The 20,113-nt window shown below is 43.7% G+C and overlaps 1 protein-coding gene across 1 annotated transcript; it reads right to left on the bottom strand.

Annotated features, from left to right (window-relative positions):
- Positions 1-819: 819 nt before the first annotated feature.
- LOC125536638 (myosin-3-like) lies at positions 820-10,821 on the bottom strand. Its single transcript, XM_048699890.1, has 24 exons — positions 9,486-10,821; positions 8,825-8,926; positions 8,602-8,745; positions 8,373-8,523; positions 8,263-8,290; positions 7,995-8,160; positions 7,852-7,915; positions 7,720-7,733; positions 7,555-7,639; positions 7,358-7,461; positions 7,133-7,271; positions 6,811-6,929; positions 6,555-6,707; positions 6,386-6,475; positions 4,991-5,068; positions 4,245-4,403; positions 3,929-4,129; positions 3,542-3,747; positions 3,271-3,406; positions 2,973-3,102; positions 2,700-2,846; positions 2,485-2,609; positions 1,999-2,205; positions 820-1,704 (listed from the first exon to the last, which is right to left on the bottom strand). Exons 1-24 carry the CDS (start codon positions 10,053-10,055, stop codon positions 1,231-1,233), a joined length of 3,792 nt encoding a protein of 1,263 aa, XP_048555847.1. The 5' UTR covers positions 10,056-10,821; the 3' UTR covers positions 820-1,230.
- Positions 10,822-20,113: the final 9,292 nt, after the last annotated feature.

The raw sequence follows: 20,113 nt of genomic DNA, 5'->3' as shown, positions 1-20,113 counted from the left end.
GTTCATACAGTTATGGGAGGTACTAACGGAGGTTCGGCTAAATTTGGGTGCCGAGGATAAGCCAATCTGGGCATGGATAGAGCATGGAGATTACTCTGCTGCGTCGGCATATAGAATGCTCTGCGAAGGGGGGGGTTCATATTCCAGCTATCTTCTGCCATCTGAAAGAATGAAGTGCCACTAGCTTGCAAGATCTTCATGTGGCTAGCCGTGCAATATAGGTTTGGGACTTCAGATCGAAGATTCAGGCATGGGCTGCAAGACCGAACATCGCCTTGCTTCTTGTGTGACCAAGAGAAGGACACGGTGAACCACATCATACTACAATATGTGTTCGCCAAGCAAGTATGGTTCCAGTGCTTCTCCAAGGCAGGTATCAATCTGACACTGCTACCCACGAGGCAGGCAAGCCTGGTGGAATGGTGGGCAACGGTGAGAAAGTGAGCTCCGAAGACAAGGAGGAAAGGATTTGACACATTCATAGCCCTCATATGTTAGAGTGTTTTGTGGAAGCAAAGGAATGGTACAGTGTTTTGTGGAGCCGGGATCCTCAACGAGTGGGGCACGACTGATTTAGTCTTCCAAGAACTAAAGCTTTGGGTTAAGGCAGGAGCCTCAAGACTTAAACAATTTATTGAGTAATCGTGTTAGGAGTGGGAGTAGGAGAATGGTGGGGCACATGGCGTACTCTAAAAAAAATCAAAAGGAAAAATGATGACTGAGCGCCAATGGCTGTGAGAGCAGCTCTTACTCAGAAACTTGGCAAACTCAGTCAGGTACAGTGCAAAACGAAGCTCACGCGGACAAGGGAGGAAACAATGGATTCAAACGCCTTGCACATTCCAACGATTTCTTTGCTGTACACATTACAATCCTGCTGCTCATCTCTATTCGCTCTCGGCGGATAATCTGTATTTAATTACCCTTTCATATTTCCGGTTCATCGCTCTACATACACGACAACATACACATACATACACTGAGAACTCAGAACTAACATACATGTACAGATCTCTTGCTGTGCCTCTTGCAACTCTTTCAGACACTCCTGAAAAACTGGACGCGCAGGTATCGGCGATGGAGTTCGCCGTCGCCGCCATCTCACCAGGCTTGCTTGCGATACAGAGAATCACGAAACCGCCTTCTCTCCCGCCATTTCTTGATCTCTCTTCCTTTGATGCAATGGCACTCAAAATGTGAGGAAATGCTCTGACCTTGTAACTTCCACGTTCACTTGGAGCTCTTCTTCCCCCACCATCTTTTCCGGGATTTCTCGTCATGACTGCTGACCTTTTGAAGGTTTACCTTCGTCTCCTTCAACCGAGATTTGTAGTCTTTCTTCCATGTAGCAAACCGGTCCTTCAGCTTCCTGAGTTCGTCGTCCGGATTCATATTCGAACCAATCTGTCCGGATTTCACGGCAACAAGGAAGCCAGCATCATCATCGAACACCTGCCGCCTATCCTCAAACTCCTTTGCTAGGTGATTCACAGCATTTATTCGCCTATCTGAGTTTCCTGTCACCACTCTAGGTTCAGGGTTGTGGTTTTGGTATTTCAACTCTGTCCCTTCTGGGGTATGGGTCCCTGTGGACATTGTATCTTCAGAGTCGTATTGAGCATGTGTTGGAGTGGTATCAGTCCGAGCTGCTCGGGTGACCATGTCATCAGCAGCTAGGCTCTTCTTAGCAGCCACAAGACTCAACTGAAAGGAAAACAAGAGGATCGCATCATCTCAAGGGTAATGCAAAAAAACACTACTGAATGCCATGGAATTATGAGACACTCTTCTCTAACATTCAAATATTCAAACTCTACATGCATCTAGTCTTTAGTTCAAGGCATGCTTGACACAACATTCATGAATACTTCAGATTTCATCACACAAGGCATGCAGAAGTAGTATATGTTGTCATTATCTTGTCAGATGAATTTCATGTTTTAGAAGATGTTGATCGAGTGCCTTAAATGAAAACAAAAGCTACTAGAAATGATTTACCTGCAGAGAAGAGAGCTGTTTCTTCCATGCCTCTTCCATAACTTTCATCTTAGTCTCATATTCTGACCATTTATTCTCATACTGTTCCAATTGTTGCTTCAGCATCGCATTTTCTTCCTCTTTGTCTCGTAATAAAGCCTCAGCTTTTGAAACGCGTCCCTCGAGTTCTGTGACAACTGGTTGGCGAGGATACTCTCCATTCATTTCCTGACATGGGATGCAAATCATTAAAATACTAACAAACCTCTGACGCCTCTGCCATTAGGCAGTTAAACCAAGTGCAGGGAAACCTTATATTAATAAAACAAACATTTTCAATAGCTCTTTGTTGATGATTAGGCACATAGTTATAGAGTAGTTCCCATCCAGTGCTGGATTCAATAGTAAATTATTACCCATCCGATGCTGCATAAAAGTGGTATGCAGCAGCAGCCAGGGTCTTGCTATAACGGATAAAATATAGAGATATGGTGACCTAGAACTCACATGGCATAACCTCGGTTGTGAAATATTATTCCTTACATCCCTTTTAACTTTGCTGTTAATGACTTTATATTCCTTTTCTTCCTGCAAGCACTTGAATTTCTTCCTAGCCAGGCACCCACGCATCACTGTAGAAATATATGGAAGCAGATGATTAGATGAAGTGATGATCGCAATAATCTACTGCAATATTGTGATGCTACGCCTTCATAAATTACCAGACTGTAGAACAACAATATTTTTTAGCTGATCAGTAAACATGGTGGCTGCAAGTCGACGCCTAGTGTACTTCTGTATGAGAACAGCTGCCCTCCATCTCTTGGAAAGGGAATCAAATCGAAATCTTGCCTTTTCACCTCTTACAACTGTACATTGGCAAATGTAAAAAGGTAAGTGAAATAACCAAGATTTTGTTGATTAACAGAGCAAGGAGGATTATTTCAATTTCGAGGTCTGCACGTCCTAGAAAGGCAATTTGTTTAAAATATTACATGACTGCAAAGCCGTTGCTCCTTTCTTCAGTGTGTGATATTCTCGTCGAGTATGCAACCCACGGAAGTTTCTCTGAATCCGAAGAGCTCCATGGAACATCCGATTTTTAGCATTTTCCAGTGAAGCAACCTACAAAATTATCAATAAGAATGACAAGCAACATACATAATTCCACATGCACGAATAGAAAATCATTACGAAGTAAATTTGATTACGGTGTACCAAAATATTATTGATCTTGCAAATTAAACTGGATAGTTGAGTGTACGATGAAAACTATTAGAATGCTTGTTATACCTGTCCCGTACGAAGAAACAATTTTGTGTAGCCAACTTGATACATTTCTGGGGGTATACTGAATTGCTGTAATACAGCAACTGAAATACTAAGTGGGTTCTGAGATGCGACAGAATGAGAGAGAAGAAATCCATATCTGCAGATTATTATAAAAAGATGGAACCTGGAAGTCAGCTCGTGTGCTAGTATTGAACAAAATAAAGAAGTGTGCTCTTTAAATCTAGCTCTGCATTTCAAGCAAAAAAATAGTGTAGCTCGGTAAAGTAGCAACCTTTCAGCAAACTGTTGGTGTGTCATCCGAGTTGGATAGCCTGCTCTTGATATCCGCACAACTTCAAACACCCCACAGCACTTAAGCTGGTGCAAGACAAGGTCATGTTCGAATTGCCTCGGGCGCTGTTTGTTATTTGGCTGGATGCATCGAATGAAATGAGGACTTGTATTCTCTAATTGCTGCATTAGCTTGAATAGTTGAGCCTGGGTATTAAAGAGAGTATTGAGATCGTTATATGTAAAGCCATCTTGATAATAATGCAAGCAACATCATGCATTGAGATGTTACTAGAAAAATACATGCAAATTATAAAACTGAAAGAAAATAATCAGAGAGCTTGAGAACATGCTCAAACGATCAATCAAATGAATAGATGATGAATACCTTAAATTTGTTCACAACGCTTTGTTTTTGTGTATCAACTAATAAGTGACGTGACAAACTTGATTTATTCTGAGAATCAGCAATCATGACAGACGCAAAATCTTTTGGAAGATCACTTTTGCACGAAGAGAGTAATTGAATTGACTCGGTGTGCAGTGGATCTCTATTCTTCTCCAAGAACCCAGTTGTATCATATGAAACCTAGAATTACAGTGTGCACAATTATCAATTAGCATACAGAGAGCTTCCACACAAATAATGATGGTCTATCGAACAAGCTCACAAATGGAGAAATATGTATTTGAGGACCACCAACCTCTCCAGCATAATGACAAATCTTAAAAGCACCATCTTGTTCACCCTTAAATCCAGGGTTTCCACTCAAATGCTGCTTAAGTTTGTTAGCAAAGGAAAGATCTGTTGCCTTTGGGAACGTAGACTCTTCATCCAGCAAAGACAATAGCCCTAGAGGCTTCTGTAACACAAAAATATTAGTAAGGACGTCTGAGGCCTAACTAATGCACATACAATTATAGAACATGTAAACAGTGAAACTAATATCAAAAGGTATTAATATGTCATCACCATCAAGGACTTCACAATTCTTTAACAATTGCAGCCAAACAATAATGTGTGCATTTATGATTTTTAGTGTTCTCTTTTAGGAAAGCATAGGGGCACTCCTCTTAAAGATATTTAAATCTATTAAAAAATCACTTTATCATGGATGATGTCATTTATGCTGGAGTAGTTTGATGTGAAGTACTTAAGTAACTCAGAGAGTCTCAGACATCAGTGAGCCCAAGGAGATTTGGTGACAGGAATGATAAATTTCTGCACTGCAAGACATTCGCATGGCAGAACTAATAACAAGAAAAATCGAATGACCACGGAAAGGAAATTTGACTAAAAGCACGTCCAGTTACAGGTTGCACATGTCAGGTCAGTAATTATAAAAGAAATGCATAAAAATATATCAAATTGCAACATTACTCCAACTGGCAATGTAGATAGCTCGAGGATATGGTCCATAAGTTGGTCCATGAAAAATATACTTCATACCTTCTCAAAGAGAGATAAACAGTCAGCGTTGTCCACAAACTCCACACTGGCCCAGTCAATTCCATCATCCAGGTACTCCTGAAAGAATAGAATTAGCATGCCTACATAGATGCAGAGGAAAATGCATAAAACAAAACTGGAAACACATGAATGCATGAGCAGATAAATGAAAACAGCAAGAATCACCTTTATAATTTTACAACACAGAAACTAAAACAAGCTGCATAAATCCTAAAACAACTAAGCAATTCGCAAAGTTGGGCTCGATCATTGGTAAGATGCAACTTCCAACCAGTGTTTTAACAATACTGGAAATGGTATTAGGTGCATTAGTTAGGTCTCAGACGTCCTTACTCCCTAGCTACCCCAAAAAAGGATGATATCCCAGTCAGTTAGGCAAGGAGGATTAGAAACCATTGCATCATTTGAATTGGAAACAGAATCTTTCTTCCCTTCATATATAAGGGGATAGATGTATCCATTATGAATGTTAATCAAGTTAATAAAAATAGTTTATCAATCGAGTCCATCCACGTTCTTCATCTCACCTATGTTCTATCCCTCAATCCTTGTGATGTCGTGCCATCCTCATGGTGGTAGTTACCCAGTTTACGATATATCCAGAAGGCCAGAACTTCCAAGCTAAACAGAAATCTACCGCGTCCTGTGGTTTATTATCTTTTCGTGTTTCCTGAAACATATCGAGTTTTTCTGTTTCCCACATCATAGACAATAATCAAATTTACCATTTCCTCAAAATACCATAAATCCAGGTTTGGTGTTTGCTAATCGCAGTATAGGGGTGAAAAAGCTCAGTGACCAACCAAGGCCTGCTATTGTTGAGGAAAGCACAGACGCACTCAGAATCTCAGAAGACAAGACATAAAACAGGTAGCATTGGATATTGTATGTCCGGATTTGGATGGCATGCCAGTGATAGACTTCTTAGTTTGTAGAGTAGTCTTGCGTGGTAGGCTAATAGCTCTTGATTGTGTTTTAACTGGGTGTTATGGTTTCTTCTGTTTTAGTCAAGACCACTTTTCTTGATGATGTAATAAGCTCTGTAATAAGTATGGCTGCATGCATCTATGACGCAGAGGCCGGGGTTAATAAAAGCTTCCATTATCTATAAAAAATCAGACATTGTGATTGCATCAGAGCATGCATATATAACTTGGGCTTTGTAAAATCAACTTCAGTATCCGATTAGTGCCCGAGTTATGAAAAATTCAGGAAATTTCGTCCTTCACATCTTTAGTACACAAGCACTGAGAGCACAATGTACCCTAAACCCTGGTTTGCAAGGAAGAACATGTATGTAATAATACGACTTATAACTGTTTACACCTATTACATTAAACAAACAAATAATCCAGAGAAGTGTCAGAATCTTACCTCCTGTTCTAGTTTGAATAGATGTCGGTTAAAATGCTGTTGCAGCCTTTCATTGGCATAATTTATACAGAACTGTTCAAAGCCATTTTTCTGCAATGGTATAACTTAATGTCATCTATAGAGCACTCAAGCAAAAATTGTATTCGATAAAATGCAATGAACTCCATACATTGAAAGACTCGAAGCCATAAATATCCAAAATACTTATGGATCTTCGTGTACGTTGTCTCCCCGTTCCAAGCGAGTGGTTAATTTGCTCAACAATCCAGTCAAACAGATGAGCATAGATTGACTTCGCTAGAGCATCCCTTGCATCAAGTGCCTAGAGGAAGCAGAAATTATAAGTAAAAACCAAGAGTAGAAAATCAATAAGCAAGAGCTGACAGATAGCCCCAGATGGATAAATTTTCCAGGTAATTTCAAACCTGGGTTAATGTCAGTCTTTGAACAATATTTTCCTTTCCAGCTTGGATTTTACGAGTTGAGAGAGCAATCACCAATTGAGGAACACTGCAGCCTAACAGCTTTGCTGCATTAGCCAACCCTGTGAAGAAATTAAACAATGGGAAACAATAGTCATTCAGCGAATTCCATGAAAATCAAATGACACCAATATAAACTTTTTGGTATAAATGTAGAATACAGTTTACACTTTGGGATATTTCTACGGTGTATATCAAAACAGAAAAATATGATAGAGAAAAGGGGTTTTTTGTACAAAGAGATTCGCCAATGGGTAATTGGTACCTTCATTTGAATCAACTTCCACATGGTTTTCATTGTCTATCACAGAGAATGAAATGTTTCCCAGCCACAAGACAACTGCAAGCATAGAAAATAATTCCATCTGGTTTTCCCCAGATATCTGAACAATATCCAATGCACCCTGCAAATGAAAAAAATGGATGAGTAACAAGTAACGATAATAGCCAAAGTTACATCGGAAATGTGGTTGATTTGTAGAAACATTACCAATAACGATGAAAATCTTTTCGCATCATCAACACCATCAATTCTCAAGCAAGCACTCTGCTTCAAGTAATTATAGTAATTGGCGTCTCTCAGTAACAATTTTTCTGCAACAGCACACGCATATAACAGACCAAAAAATGAGAAGCGATGCAATGAAATGTAGATATATTAATTCCTTGATAGAAATGTGCGGTTACTTCTGTGAAGAGGAGAAGCTCCAGAGCACAGCTGATAGAAAATATGATATGATCTCTCTCCTGGTGCCCTCCGAACCACCCTCGACTGCACAAGCAAGATACGATATTAAAGCTTTCACAAATACTAAAATATGGAGTTTTGGATAAAGTCTACAAATATTGTACCTTCTCAAGCAAGACTGTTCCATGAGATTCAGTTAGAGGAACACGTCATACATGCCCAGAGAAACAAGTTATCAGGAAGTTCAACAATATTATCACTAGCTATGTCAACAATATATGGTGCAGAAAGCTTACATGTTTGTATTTTAGCGCCACAAATCTTTCCGGTTTCAGAAAAGTGCATTTCAATAAGCTTACCCTGTATCAATATCATCAAGCTGTCATAAGAATTACTTAAGAATGATGAATTGACAACATGTCACTAAAGATAAACTCACAAATCGGCTCGAGTTATCATTTCTTGATGTTTTTGCATTCCCTAATGCTTCCAGAATAACATTGGTCTGTAGAACTTCAGACTCCATTCCGTTAGCTCCCCCTAGAGCAGCCAAATACTGCATCGCAATTTTAGCTGTTTCTGTTTTTCCTGCTCCACTTTCACCACTGAAATAAGACAAACATCATAGACACCATGTTAAAGATTGGGCAACCCAAAGCTTTTAAGATACTGTGATTACTATAAAGGGCAAAGTAGATCATTCTGACCTTATTATTATAGATTGGTTTATGCCATCTGCAAGTTATCATAATTTGCATTAGAAGATAAATCTTGCAAAACAATCCTATAAAACTGCCTACTCCTTTTAAACACCTACCTCTTAGCATTTCATTAAAAGCTATATCAGCAATTGCATACACATGTGGATCATTTGTGAGCTTCTGTCTGTATTTTCTGATGAGATCTTTCCCATAGAGTGGAACCTCTTTTAGTGGGTTGATAGCAATCAGAACAGGTCCTGCTTTTGTCTGCAAGGATAAGAGAACACAAATGAAGAGACATTGACTCGACCATGAACAATCTAGAGCTTGGTGGATAGTGCGTACGTAGATATGATCACGAGAGTATCGGTATTGCAGATTGTAAAGGACGGAAGGTTCATTTAAGTAGCTCATCTGGATCAAATCATCCACTCCATCTAGAATATCAGGGTTGGCAGGCAAAAGTCTTTCTGATGGCAGCGTCAAAACCTGCGCAAACAAAATATAAGTAACAATGTTACCAAAGTTTACCCAAATAGCTATACCATCACAGCAACATGAGACTCACTTCTCCATTAACAAGGTGTATTTCAACGTCATCTCCAGAAATTGATTGAATCTGTCCAAGTTCCCACTTCTCATCTGATGCAGAACACCAAACCCGTAGCTTCTGAAAAACAATTAAAATATTATTACTTTGCCTCATTTTTTCTACCATAACATCAGACTCAAATCATCAAAGGAAAGGGTTAATATCAGAACTAATTCCAAGCACATGCAAAATTGTTACGTTTGTCATATCCATAGTGTGAGGATCACAGCAATATGCCAAGTTACTTGACACACAGGCCAAAGCAAGTATGAAATATGCTTTCCTGACCGTGAACGAGCATTAAAAAACACTGGCTTCATCTAGTTCTAAATGGTGCAGGATAAGAAGTTCTGGATACTTATAGAAAAAACAATAAATTCTTTTGTAGATACAGTAGGGAGTTGTGAGTAAATATGTCTATAAATTCAGCATACAAATAAACATATGCGAGTGGTAATTTGATTTACATTTCTTGGTGTTGAATACTGAGCGTGTTTTGCCATCATATCAGAGTAAGTATTCAGCCTAAGTCTATGCTATAGAGACAAAGTGAACTTGTTGAAACAAATTGTCTGTTACCTTGTTCACATGATAATAGGATAAATCTCATGAATTTCACAATGAACGAGACTCTCACCTTCTGGAGGACATAGTCCATGGAATCAGTAAACACTGGCTTCCCATTTCTCTTTGCTCTTGCTGAGGAAAAATAAGGAGAGGGGGGCTCCTTACAGGCCGTTGCATCCTTCCTCTCCTCGTGGAGATTCTCAACATATGGAGACTCGTCCACTGGTTCCACACTGCATAGCTTTCTCTTGGCCCCAAAGATGCGACCATTTACAGCCTTCCCCTCCTTGGCCTCCTGCCCACCAATCTCCTTCTTGACCTCTGGCGTATTCTCCTTCTCCATCTCTGGCTTATTCTCATTCACAGCTTCCGGCTTCTTGTCAGTATCCGCTACAGCTTCCGGCTTCTCGTCAGTATCCGCTGCAGCACCCTCTGCCACTCCATCCTCAAGATGAACCCTAGGAGGCGTCGGCGACCGTCTTGCCCTGGGCAGCCGGCCACGGCACGTCGGGCGGGCCGGCAATGCCGGCGGCTCATCCTTGGGCCGCTCGTCGCGCTTCTTTATGGTCTCGAGCAAGGCCTCGAGGGAGCTCTTGGGAGCGGCCGGGACTGGCGCCATCACGGCGGCTGCAGAGAGCATCACCGCCGAGAAATCAACAGGCCACCGGACCAAACCAGTGAGCGCACGCAAGGGCTCACACGGCAATACGCCAAATCTTACAGCAGAGCGCCGTGGAGGCCAGGGACTTCTCCATTTCTCATCAAATCAGCGCCAACTCCAGGCGCATGAACCCCCCTGGCTCGGGAAGGGCCCGAAAGCGACACCCACCCAAACCCCGAATTACGCGACCAGGCACCAGGAGACGGACCTCGAAATCCCCCCAAGAAAACTCTCGAAATCTCACGCTCCCTGCCCCGAAAACAGCGCCAATCTCAGGCGCCAAGGACAGATTTTGGCGGTGCCGCACCGAGGGACGGGGGGTGGAAAAGAACCCAGACTCCCCGCGATTTTTCAAGGGAGGAGGGGACGACGCGGCCAAGAAGCCTGGGCAGCGGCAAAAGCCGGCGACCTCTGGCGAAAGGAAAGGCGAAAAAACCCGAAACCAAAGCAAAGCCTGCTCCGAATCAAGGCACTAGCAGCGGCAGCGGCAGCAGAAATCGGCCAAGAAACGCATCAAAAGCGAGCAGCACCGGAGAGACAGGATGATTTCTCCCCCCACTCTCCTCCCACTCCCGAATCAGGAGGAAAACCCCAACAAAAAACGCAATTACTCCGCTCTCTCGCTATCTCCCTCTCTCCCCCCGCTCCCCTCGGGGCTTTTGTTTCGCTTCTCCCTCACAATTTCAAACCTCCGTCCCCTGCCTCTACCATGCCTCTCGTGTCTTTTTCCCCTTTGCTCTTGATCCGTTACTTAGGCCGCCGGCGAAAATATTTAGAGCGGAGAAAAGCGAATTACTGATGTGCCCCTGCGGGCAGCGCCGGACTGCGCCGGCCGGACGGTGGCACTCTCGTGGATACTGCGGGGACGGAGGGGCGGGGTGCGCGTGAGCTGTCTGTGGATTGGAGGCTCCGGTTTGGACCGTTGGATGCGGGCGGCTGCGCCCTCCGCTCCACGACTTCAGTTCGGGGTGGCGAAGTTACCCAACTGCCCCTGCAGATTAGTGGTCTCGCACCACCAACACAGGTCTGACTGCTTGTTTCCATTCCTGTGTTGACGACTTCTTTTGTGTTCTCATTAAAATACAAATACTATGATAAAGAAGTCCCCATTTAATTGTTTCCGATTTTGTTCGTGTTCATTAAAATGCAAGAAATCAATAAATGGATAAGTAGCTTCCATTTGGCCGGCCTTCTTTGTTTATACTCCAGGTTTTTTATTGAAGCATTTAGTTGTGGTATTTGTGTAGTATTGTATGTTCCATGGAAAGAATCAAGGCAGCATTCTTTTATCATAAAAAAATTGATTGCGTTATGGTCAATAGGAGGTCGTGCATTACAATAAGCGGATACATTTTCTATCGGGCTCTCGCGTTTCCATGAACCTAGGTGGGTGCGCTTACTGGTGTAGTCTATGGATAACAATAATAATAAGTGGCTAGGCCTTAAGGTTTGTTGTCGATCGTCGCCTCAGCTCACTCATTTGCGTCGAGATCCATGAAGATTCGTTTTCTTTACTGAAAGCAACGATTTCGACGAACCGCACTCGAGTAAAAAGGGACAAATACGCTTCAACCGGGACAATGTGGGGCTGCACGAGCCCTGTGCAAGTATTTGGACCCAAGATAAGTAAAAGTGCCCGTGAATTGTTTGAGCCGTCGTGTATACTAGTACGATTTTTAAGAAAACTAGGAACTGTTCAATTGCTAAGAGAAAACTGTGCTACTAGAAGAGAGAGAAAAAAAATACTAGTAGGTGCGAGTACTTGATCCTGAGTTTATTTGACAGAGAATGTCCTGTGGCCCGTCCGTCCGGCGGCGATATTAATCGAGGCACGAGCGCCGGTCGTTTGCAACGAAATTCTATGGCCATCCAAGGACGCCTTCTTCGTCACATCACAAGTCCAACATTTACAGGGCGAGATCGCAAGTACTGCGTACGTACGTACGGTTTTACCTGCAACGCGAAAAGGAAACAGATCGATGGGAGGACTTGATCACACTGCAAAGTCGCGAGTTCCTCGTTAGTTATCCGGAAGCTTATCTGGGCTTTTATGGCCACCAAACGTAGGGGCGGCAGGACGACCCCCAAATATCCCATCCCTGCAGTAACATGAAATTCCTATGATTGAGTTGGTTAAGTGAACAGTGATATCTTCAACCCATCAGGGTTCAAATGCTGATGCTCGCATTATTTCTGAATTTATTTCAGGATTTTCAGCGATGCGCTTTCAGTGGGAGGAGATATTCCCGTTGACGACGAGGCGCCTACGGTGACTTCGTAAATCTCAAGATGATATGTCGGCTCAGTCTCTCGGAGGTGCTCATAGGGATAGGGTGTGCGTGTGTACGTTCATATGGGTGAGTATATGCGCGTGTATATGAGCGCTTGTGTCTGTACTGATGCTAAAAAAAAGTAACGTGAAATTCCTGTCAGTCACAGTACCGCGGGCCCCACCCACAGCACGGCACGGGGTTGTCGATCCTGCCCTCTCATGGTGACAGCGGAATTAGTTACTGTACCGCCCATAGCTAAACAGAACGTGGCCTACAGAGGACACAGATCATGGTACTGTGTACTCGGATGCGAAAGCCGATCCTAGGTGTATGGAACACGCCTGGCGGCTGTCACTGCGGGCTGGGCCCGTGTAGCGGCACACGGTCGTGGGGCCCGGGGGCAGCGAGATGGACGAGCACCGCCGCGCGCGGCAGACATGCAGCGTGACAGCTAACAGCAGGCGCACGCACGCCGCACGCTGTTTCAGTCAGAGGCGGTTAAACGAGGTTGGAGACCGTGACTGATTACTACGGCCGGTGGTGACCCGCTTTGTTTTTGTGGTGCGCCTGCTTTGCTTTGCTTTGAGTAAAAAGAAGAAAACGTAAAAAAGAAATGTGCTGTTCCTCATGGTAATTCTGCGCCATCCTCCTTTGGGCTTGGGCTTTGGGCTTTGCCTTTGCATGATGATGAAGGGCGGTGGTGCGGCTGGGGGCAGAGGCTGCGGGGTTTCGGTTGGGTGCACCGCGGCGGGGAAACACAGGAGCGCGGATCTCCTGGCGGTTGCTGCGACGGGCGCCAACATCCCACTCCCAGTGCGGGTTACCACGATCATGATGCCCTGGCGTGATCCACCTGCAACTGCAAGCCGCGTGTGGGGCGGTCTCCTTTCTTTCTTCTTCTGGTTCCAGATCTCGCCCAGACCCCGGGCACGCGAGCGAACCGTCGCCGGGAAAGGAAAAGGCCAGGTGGGGCTCTGCTGCTTGTTCCCCCGTCTTGGTGAGCTCGTTACTTTCCGGGCATCACTGCTACCACGGCATGGAGGAAGAATTTTGGTGAATAGCGCCCTGGTTCGTTGCACCCAGAAGTGGATCGTCGAGACGTCGACGCACTCTGGATGATATTGTGTGGTGGTCCACGCATTTCGTCGGGATGATGGGTGATCGTACGTGCAGCAACGTTCCTAGCTAGCTAGCCATGCTTTCTAGCCTAGCCAAAACGTTTGGCGACATGACCAACTCGTTCTCAGACGAATCTCGGTACTGCTCCGAGCCCTTTTCCGCATCCTCATTCCATTCTAGTAGTAGGCCTTTAGCCTTTTCTTTTAAATAGGACGTCTTTAAATAGGCAACCGAACAAAAGAGAGAAAACTCACTTGCTCCATCCATTATCAGCACATCATCGTACCAGCACTAGCATAGTGGATATGACGATGACTTTGCGCCAAGCACTACGTGGCCCGCGGTGCACGCGCCGTCCCGCGTTGCATGGGCAATCAACGTGCCGTCTTAACGAATGATTAGGTGTAGCAAAGCTCGGTCAAGATCACGGGGGACGCGCCATCATTGCGGGCCTTGCTTGCAAGCGAGGGTGCACTAGGACGCCAGGGCCAGGAGACAAGCAACCAACCGGGCAATGTCCTCGGCCACTCTCAGCTGACGGATCCTACACATTGAATGGAGAATTATTTTCGGGGACCGGCTTTATCTCTGTAGCATCAAAGCTATCGCAGCCTGTGTGTATGGTTCTGCTATGTCATTTCAACTTCAGTTCGTGAGCTGTGATTTCTACACAAATGCTTAGTTCTTACTTGACTTGAAATGAAGGATTTACGTAAATTGGTGCCTGGATTGTATCAGCAGCAAGCGTGTGTCGTTTAAGCAATAATATCGTTGTCGTGTTTCGTAAAATTAAGAATAGAGATGAAACTGGGGAAGAAAGCAGCCTTGTTACAACTGAAATCATTTCATCTCTCTCTGAACCATATTAACTCACGTTGCTTTAGTACAACTTTGTAGTGAAGTCGGTTCGTATACTCCCTCATATCCATATTAATTGACGTTTCTTTAGTATAACTTTGTACCGAAGTCATTTTCATATTAATTCATATTCATATCAATTGGCGTCGCTTTATTACAACTTTGTAAAAGTTGTCTAAAACAATGTCAATTAATATGGATCAGAGGGATTTCTCTTTTAATGAAAAAAATAGTATGTTTTGGCTCATCACATGAAATATGTTGGTTCTGCGGAATATCATGGCCATAAGAAAAGTATTGTTTTGTTATTTGTCAAGAGGCTGGGAGATAATTATGTATGTATAAGTCATTGCGAAAAACCGTTCAATCTGAATACAAGATTCAGGCAAGGTTGATATGATTCTGAACAAACAACTACAAATATCGATTCAATACATACTCATTTAAGCCAGATGATATATATGGTTACTTCCAAAAATCCAAAAGTTGGTTGGTGAGATAACCTATGTATACATGGTATCATAAGGGTCCACCAGGGCAATGCTACTCTGGTACCATTCTGAGGATACATAGTAGTTCTAAAGTCTATCACATGTGACATGATTAGATGCAATCAACAAGGTATCTCGATTGTGTTTTTTTTTACTTACGGTTATAAAGACATGTTTTATTTGATTTGTCGATCGCGCCATTGTTGATCGCATCAATGTATGTCGCTTAGGTTGTGGATCAACGGACGAAGCTTCTAGTCCAGGCATCAGCGCTGATAGTTGTGTTTCAAGCATGGATCATGTTGGTCCATAAGCGAGAGTTGTTTGTCGGATGACAAACCTTTCATCCGGTATGATCCGATGTTAATCCAGGATCAAGAGAGGGTAGCGAATCTGAACTACATCTACAACTGCAACGACACAAAGGCTTTGTGGATGCTTCAAATCAAAAGAGGACCTTTCACTAGGCTTGTGGAGATGTTCAGAAGCAGGGGGGTGCTAGAAGATAGCATCCACACCACTATGGAAGAGAAAGTAGTCATGTTCCTCCATGTTGTTGTTCATAACCAGAGGTTCAGGTTTGTACATAACACCTGAAGGAGATCATCTCCAGGTACTTCAAGCAAGTGTTGTATGATTTTGGGAAACTCGGAGGAGAGATGATCATGTCACCAACCGGCCGGACTCCTACCAAGATTCGTACTAGCCCAAGATGGTATCCATACTTCAAGATGAGCACTTATAGTATGTTGTTACCGTTCTGTTGTAGCCATAACACCATCTTGTAATGCCATTCCAGGATTGCATCTGGGGAAGAGATGGAACTCATGTCACTACCAGAATGCAGAGGTCACAAGCTGCAGCATATATAGGGAGAAAGCACTACATAAACCAGAATGTGCTTTGCTGCTGTTGAAACGAAGGGTTTGCGTAAACTGGTGCCCCAATTGTATCAGCAGCAAGCGTGTGCCGTTTAAGCAATAATATCATTATCGTGTTTCATAAAATTCAGAACATAGATGAAGCTGGGTAAGAAAGCAGCCTTGTCACAACTGAAGTCATTTCATATACTCTCTCCGAACCATATTAACTAAGTTGCTTCGGTATAATTTTGTAGTGAAGTCATTTCATGTACCCCCTCATATCCATATTAATTGACGTTGCTTTAGTATAAATTTGTATTGAAGTCATTTTCATATTAATTAACACTGCTTTAGTATAACTTTGTAAAAGTTGTTCTAAACAACGTCAAATAATATGGATCAGAGGGAGTACTTTTTAATGAAAAAATAGCACGTTTTGACTCACCACGTGAAACATGTTGGTTGTGTGGAATATAATATCAATAAGAAAAATACTCCCTCCATTCCCACTATCAAAAATACATTTTGCATCAATACAAGGCCACCAACAGTAATCGAGGTAAAAATTAATGATGTTTTCTCGTACTAACATTTTTTTAATACTTACATGAATGTAGTCATAATGACACTCAACCACTTTCTTCCCATCCATTCATTGCAAGCTTGTTGTGTATTAATAATCCCGATTAACGAAAAGAAAAGTTTGAAGGAAATATGCCCTAGAGGCAATAATAAAGTTGTTATGTATATTTCCTTATATCATGATAAATGTATATTATTCATGCTAGAATTGTATTAACTGAAAACTTAGTACATGTGTGAATACATAGACAAACAGAGTGTCCCTAGTATGCCTCTACTTGACTAGCTCGTTAGTTAAAGATGGTTAAGTTTCCTAGCCATGGACAAGTGTTGTCATTTGATGAACGGGATCACATCATTATAGAATGATATGATGGACAAGACCTATCCGTTAGCTTAGCACTTTGATCGTTTAGTTTACTGCAATTGCTTTCTCCATAACTTATACATGTTCCTATGACTATGAGATTATGCAACTCCCGAATACCGGAGAAACACTTAGTGTGCTATCAAACGTCACAACGTAACTGGGTGACTATAAAGATGCTCTGCAGGTGTCTCCAATGGTGTTTGTTGAGTTGGCATAGATCGAGATTAGGATTTGTCACTCCGTGTATCGGAGAGGTATCTCTGGGCCTCTCGGTAATGCACATCACTATAAGCCTTGCGAGCAATGTGACTAATGAGTTAGTTGCGGGATGTTGCATTACGGAACGAGTAAAGAGACTTGCCGGTAACAAGATTGAACTAGGTATTAAGATACCGACGATAGAATCTCGGGCAAGTAACATACCAATGACAAAGGGAACAACGTATGTTGTTATGCGGTTTGACCGATAAAGATCTTCGTAGAATATGTAGGAACCAATATGAGAATCCAGGTTCCGCTATTGGTTATTGACCGGAGATGAGTCTCGGTCATGTCTACGTAGTTCTCGAACCCGTAGGGTCCGCACGCTTAACGTTCGGTGATGATCGGTATTATGAATTTATGTGTTTTGATGTACCAAAGATGGTTAGGAGTCCTGGATGTGATCACGGACATGACGAGGAGTCTCGAAATGGCCAAGAGATAAAGATTGATATATTGTATGGCTATATTCGGACACCGGAAGTGTTCCGGGTGGTTTCGGATAAAACCGGAGTGCGGGAGGGTTACCGGAACCCCCCCCCCGGGGGGGGACTAATGGGCCTAGATGGGCCTTAGTGGAGAGAGAGAGAGGGGCGGCCAGGGCAGGCCGCGCGCTCCCTCCCGCTTGAGTCCGAATTGGACTAGGATGGGGGGGCGCCCCCCCTTTTCCTTCCCCTCTCCCACTCCTTCCTTCCCCCTACTAGTAGGACGAGGAAAGGATGAATCCTACTCCTACTAGGAGGAGGATTCCTCCCCTCCATGGGCGCCCCAAGGGTCGTCCGGCCTCCCGCTTGCTCCTTTATATACGGGGGCAGGGGGCACCCTAGAACACACAAGTTGACATTGTTTAGCCGTGTGCGGTGCCCCCCTCTACCATAATCCACCTCGATCATATCGTTGCAGTGCTTAGGCGAAGCCCTGCGCCGGTAGCTTCATCATCACCGTCATCACGCCGTTGTGCTGACGAAACTCTCCCTCGACACGCAGCTGGATCTAGAGTTCGCGGGACGTCACCGAGCTAAACGTGTGCAAATCGCGAAGGTGTCGTATCTTCGGTGCTAGGATCGGTCGGATCGTGAAGACGTTCGACTATATCAACCACGTTGTCATAACGCTTCCGCTTACGGTCTACGAGGGTACGTGGACAACACTCTTCCCCTCTCGTTGCTATGCATCACCATGATAGATCTTGCGTGTGCGTAGGAATATTTTTGAACGGGAAAATTGCATTTTTGCCCCTAGTTGGAACCTACCCACGGGTTTTGCCCTTACTTTTCGACTCTGCTCAATTTTGCCCTTAGATTTGCCCCCGAGGTCGCACGAATGCCCTTTGACCATTTGACCAGTACTTTGAAAATTCATAGCAAATTCATATGAACTCGGAAAAAATGCAAATAAGATATCGAAATGTTCAGAAGAACATTACCTTTATGTGCATCTCATTTGCATTAAGGACAAATGTATCATTTAAACTACCCGAGGTTATTAATGTTATTAACATTATTAAAAATAAAAAGGTATAAAAATACTTTTTTTAACAATAAAAATTACATGCAAATGTAGGTGATGTTTTCTGAACATCCTGATATCTTTTTTTTTTTGCATTTCTTTGAGTTCATATCAACTTGTTATGAAGTTTCAAACGACTTTGACTATTATTTTGAAACTTCATAACAAGTTGATATGAAATCAGAAAAATGCAAACAAGATATCAGGATGTTCAGAAAATGTCACCTACATTTGCATGTAATTTTTATTCTTGAAAAAGTATTGTTTATACCTTTTTGTTTTTAATAATGTTAAAAACATTAATAACCTTTGGTAGTTTAAACAGTACTTTTGTCCTAAATGCAAATGACATATACATAAAGGTAATGTTTATCTGAACATTTTGATATCTTATTTACATTTTTCTGAGTTCATATCAATTTGTTATGAATTTTCAAAGTATTGGTCAAACGGTCAAAGGGCATTCGGGTGACCTCGGAGAAAAATCTAAGGGCAAAACTGAGCAGAGTCAAAAAGTAAGGGCAAAACCCGTGGGTATGTTCCAACTAGGGGCAAAAATGCATTTGTCCCTTTTTGAAATTACTGCTTTCCCCAACAGTGGCATCCGAGCCAGGTCTATGCGTAGATGTTATAGTTGGGGATCGTAGCAGAATTTAAAATTTTCTACGCATCACCAAGATCAATCTATGGAGTCATCTAGCAACGAGGGAGAGAGGAGTGCATCTACATACCCTTGTAGATCACGAGCGGAAGCGTTCAGAGAACGGGGATGATGGAGTCGTACTCGCCGTGATCCAAATCACCGATGACCAAGTGCCGAACGGACGGCACCTCCGCGTTCAACACACGTACGGAGCGGATGACGTCTCCTCCTTCTTGATCCAGCAAGGGGGAAGGAGAGGTTGATGAAGATCTAGCAGCACGACGGCGTGGTGGTGGATGCAGCAGTGATCGCAGCAGGGCTTTGCCGAGCTTCTGCGAGAGGGAGAGGTGTAGCAGGGGAGAGGGAGGCGCCAAGACTTGAGGTGCGGATGCCCTCCCTCCCCCCTTTATATAGGCCCCCTGGGGGGGCGCCGTCCCTGGAGATGGGATCTCCCAAGGGGGCGGCGGCCAAGGGGGGTGGAGTGCCCCCCAAGGCAAGTGGAGGCGCCCCCACCCTAGGGTTTCCAACCCTAGGCGCAGGGGGCCCAAGGGGGGGCGCACCAGCCCACTATGGGCTGGTTCCCCTCCCCACTTCAGCCCATGGGGCCCTCCGGGATGGGTGGCCCCACCCGGTGGACCCCCGGGACCCATCCTGTGGTCCCGGTACAATACCGGTGACCCCGAATCTTTCCCGATGGCCGAAACTACACTTCCTATATATAATTCTTCACCTCCGGACCATTCTGGAACTCCTTGTGACGTCCAGGATCTCATCCGGGACTCCGAACAACTTTCGGATTACTGCATACTCATATCTCTACAACCCTAGCGTCACCGAACCTTAAGTGTGTAGACCCTACGGGTTCGGGAGACACGTAGACATGACCGAGACGGCTCTCCGGCCAATAACCAATAGCGGGATCTGGATACCCATGTTGGCTCCCACATGCTCCTCGATGATCTCATCGGATGAACCACGATGTCGAGGATTCATGCAACCCCGTATACAATTCCCTTTGTCAATCGGTACGTTACTTGCCCAAGACTTGATCGTCGGTATCCCAATACC

This window comes from Triticum urartu, chromosome 2, assembly GCF_003073215.2.
Source record: "Triticum urartu cultivar G1812 chromosome 2, Tu2.1, whole genome shotgun sequence".
Taxonomy (NCBI): Eukaryota; Viridiplantae; Streptophyta; class Magnoliopsida; order Poales; family Poaceae; genus Triticum; species Triticum urartu.
The sequence above is the reverse complement of the archived record's forward strand: the minus strand, read 5'-3'. Positions and strand labels throughout refer to the sequence as shown.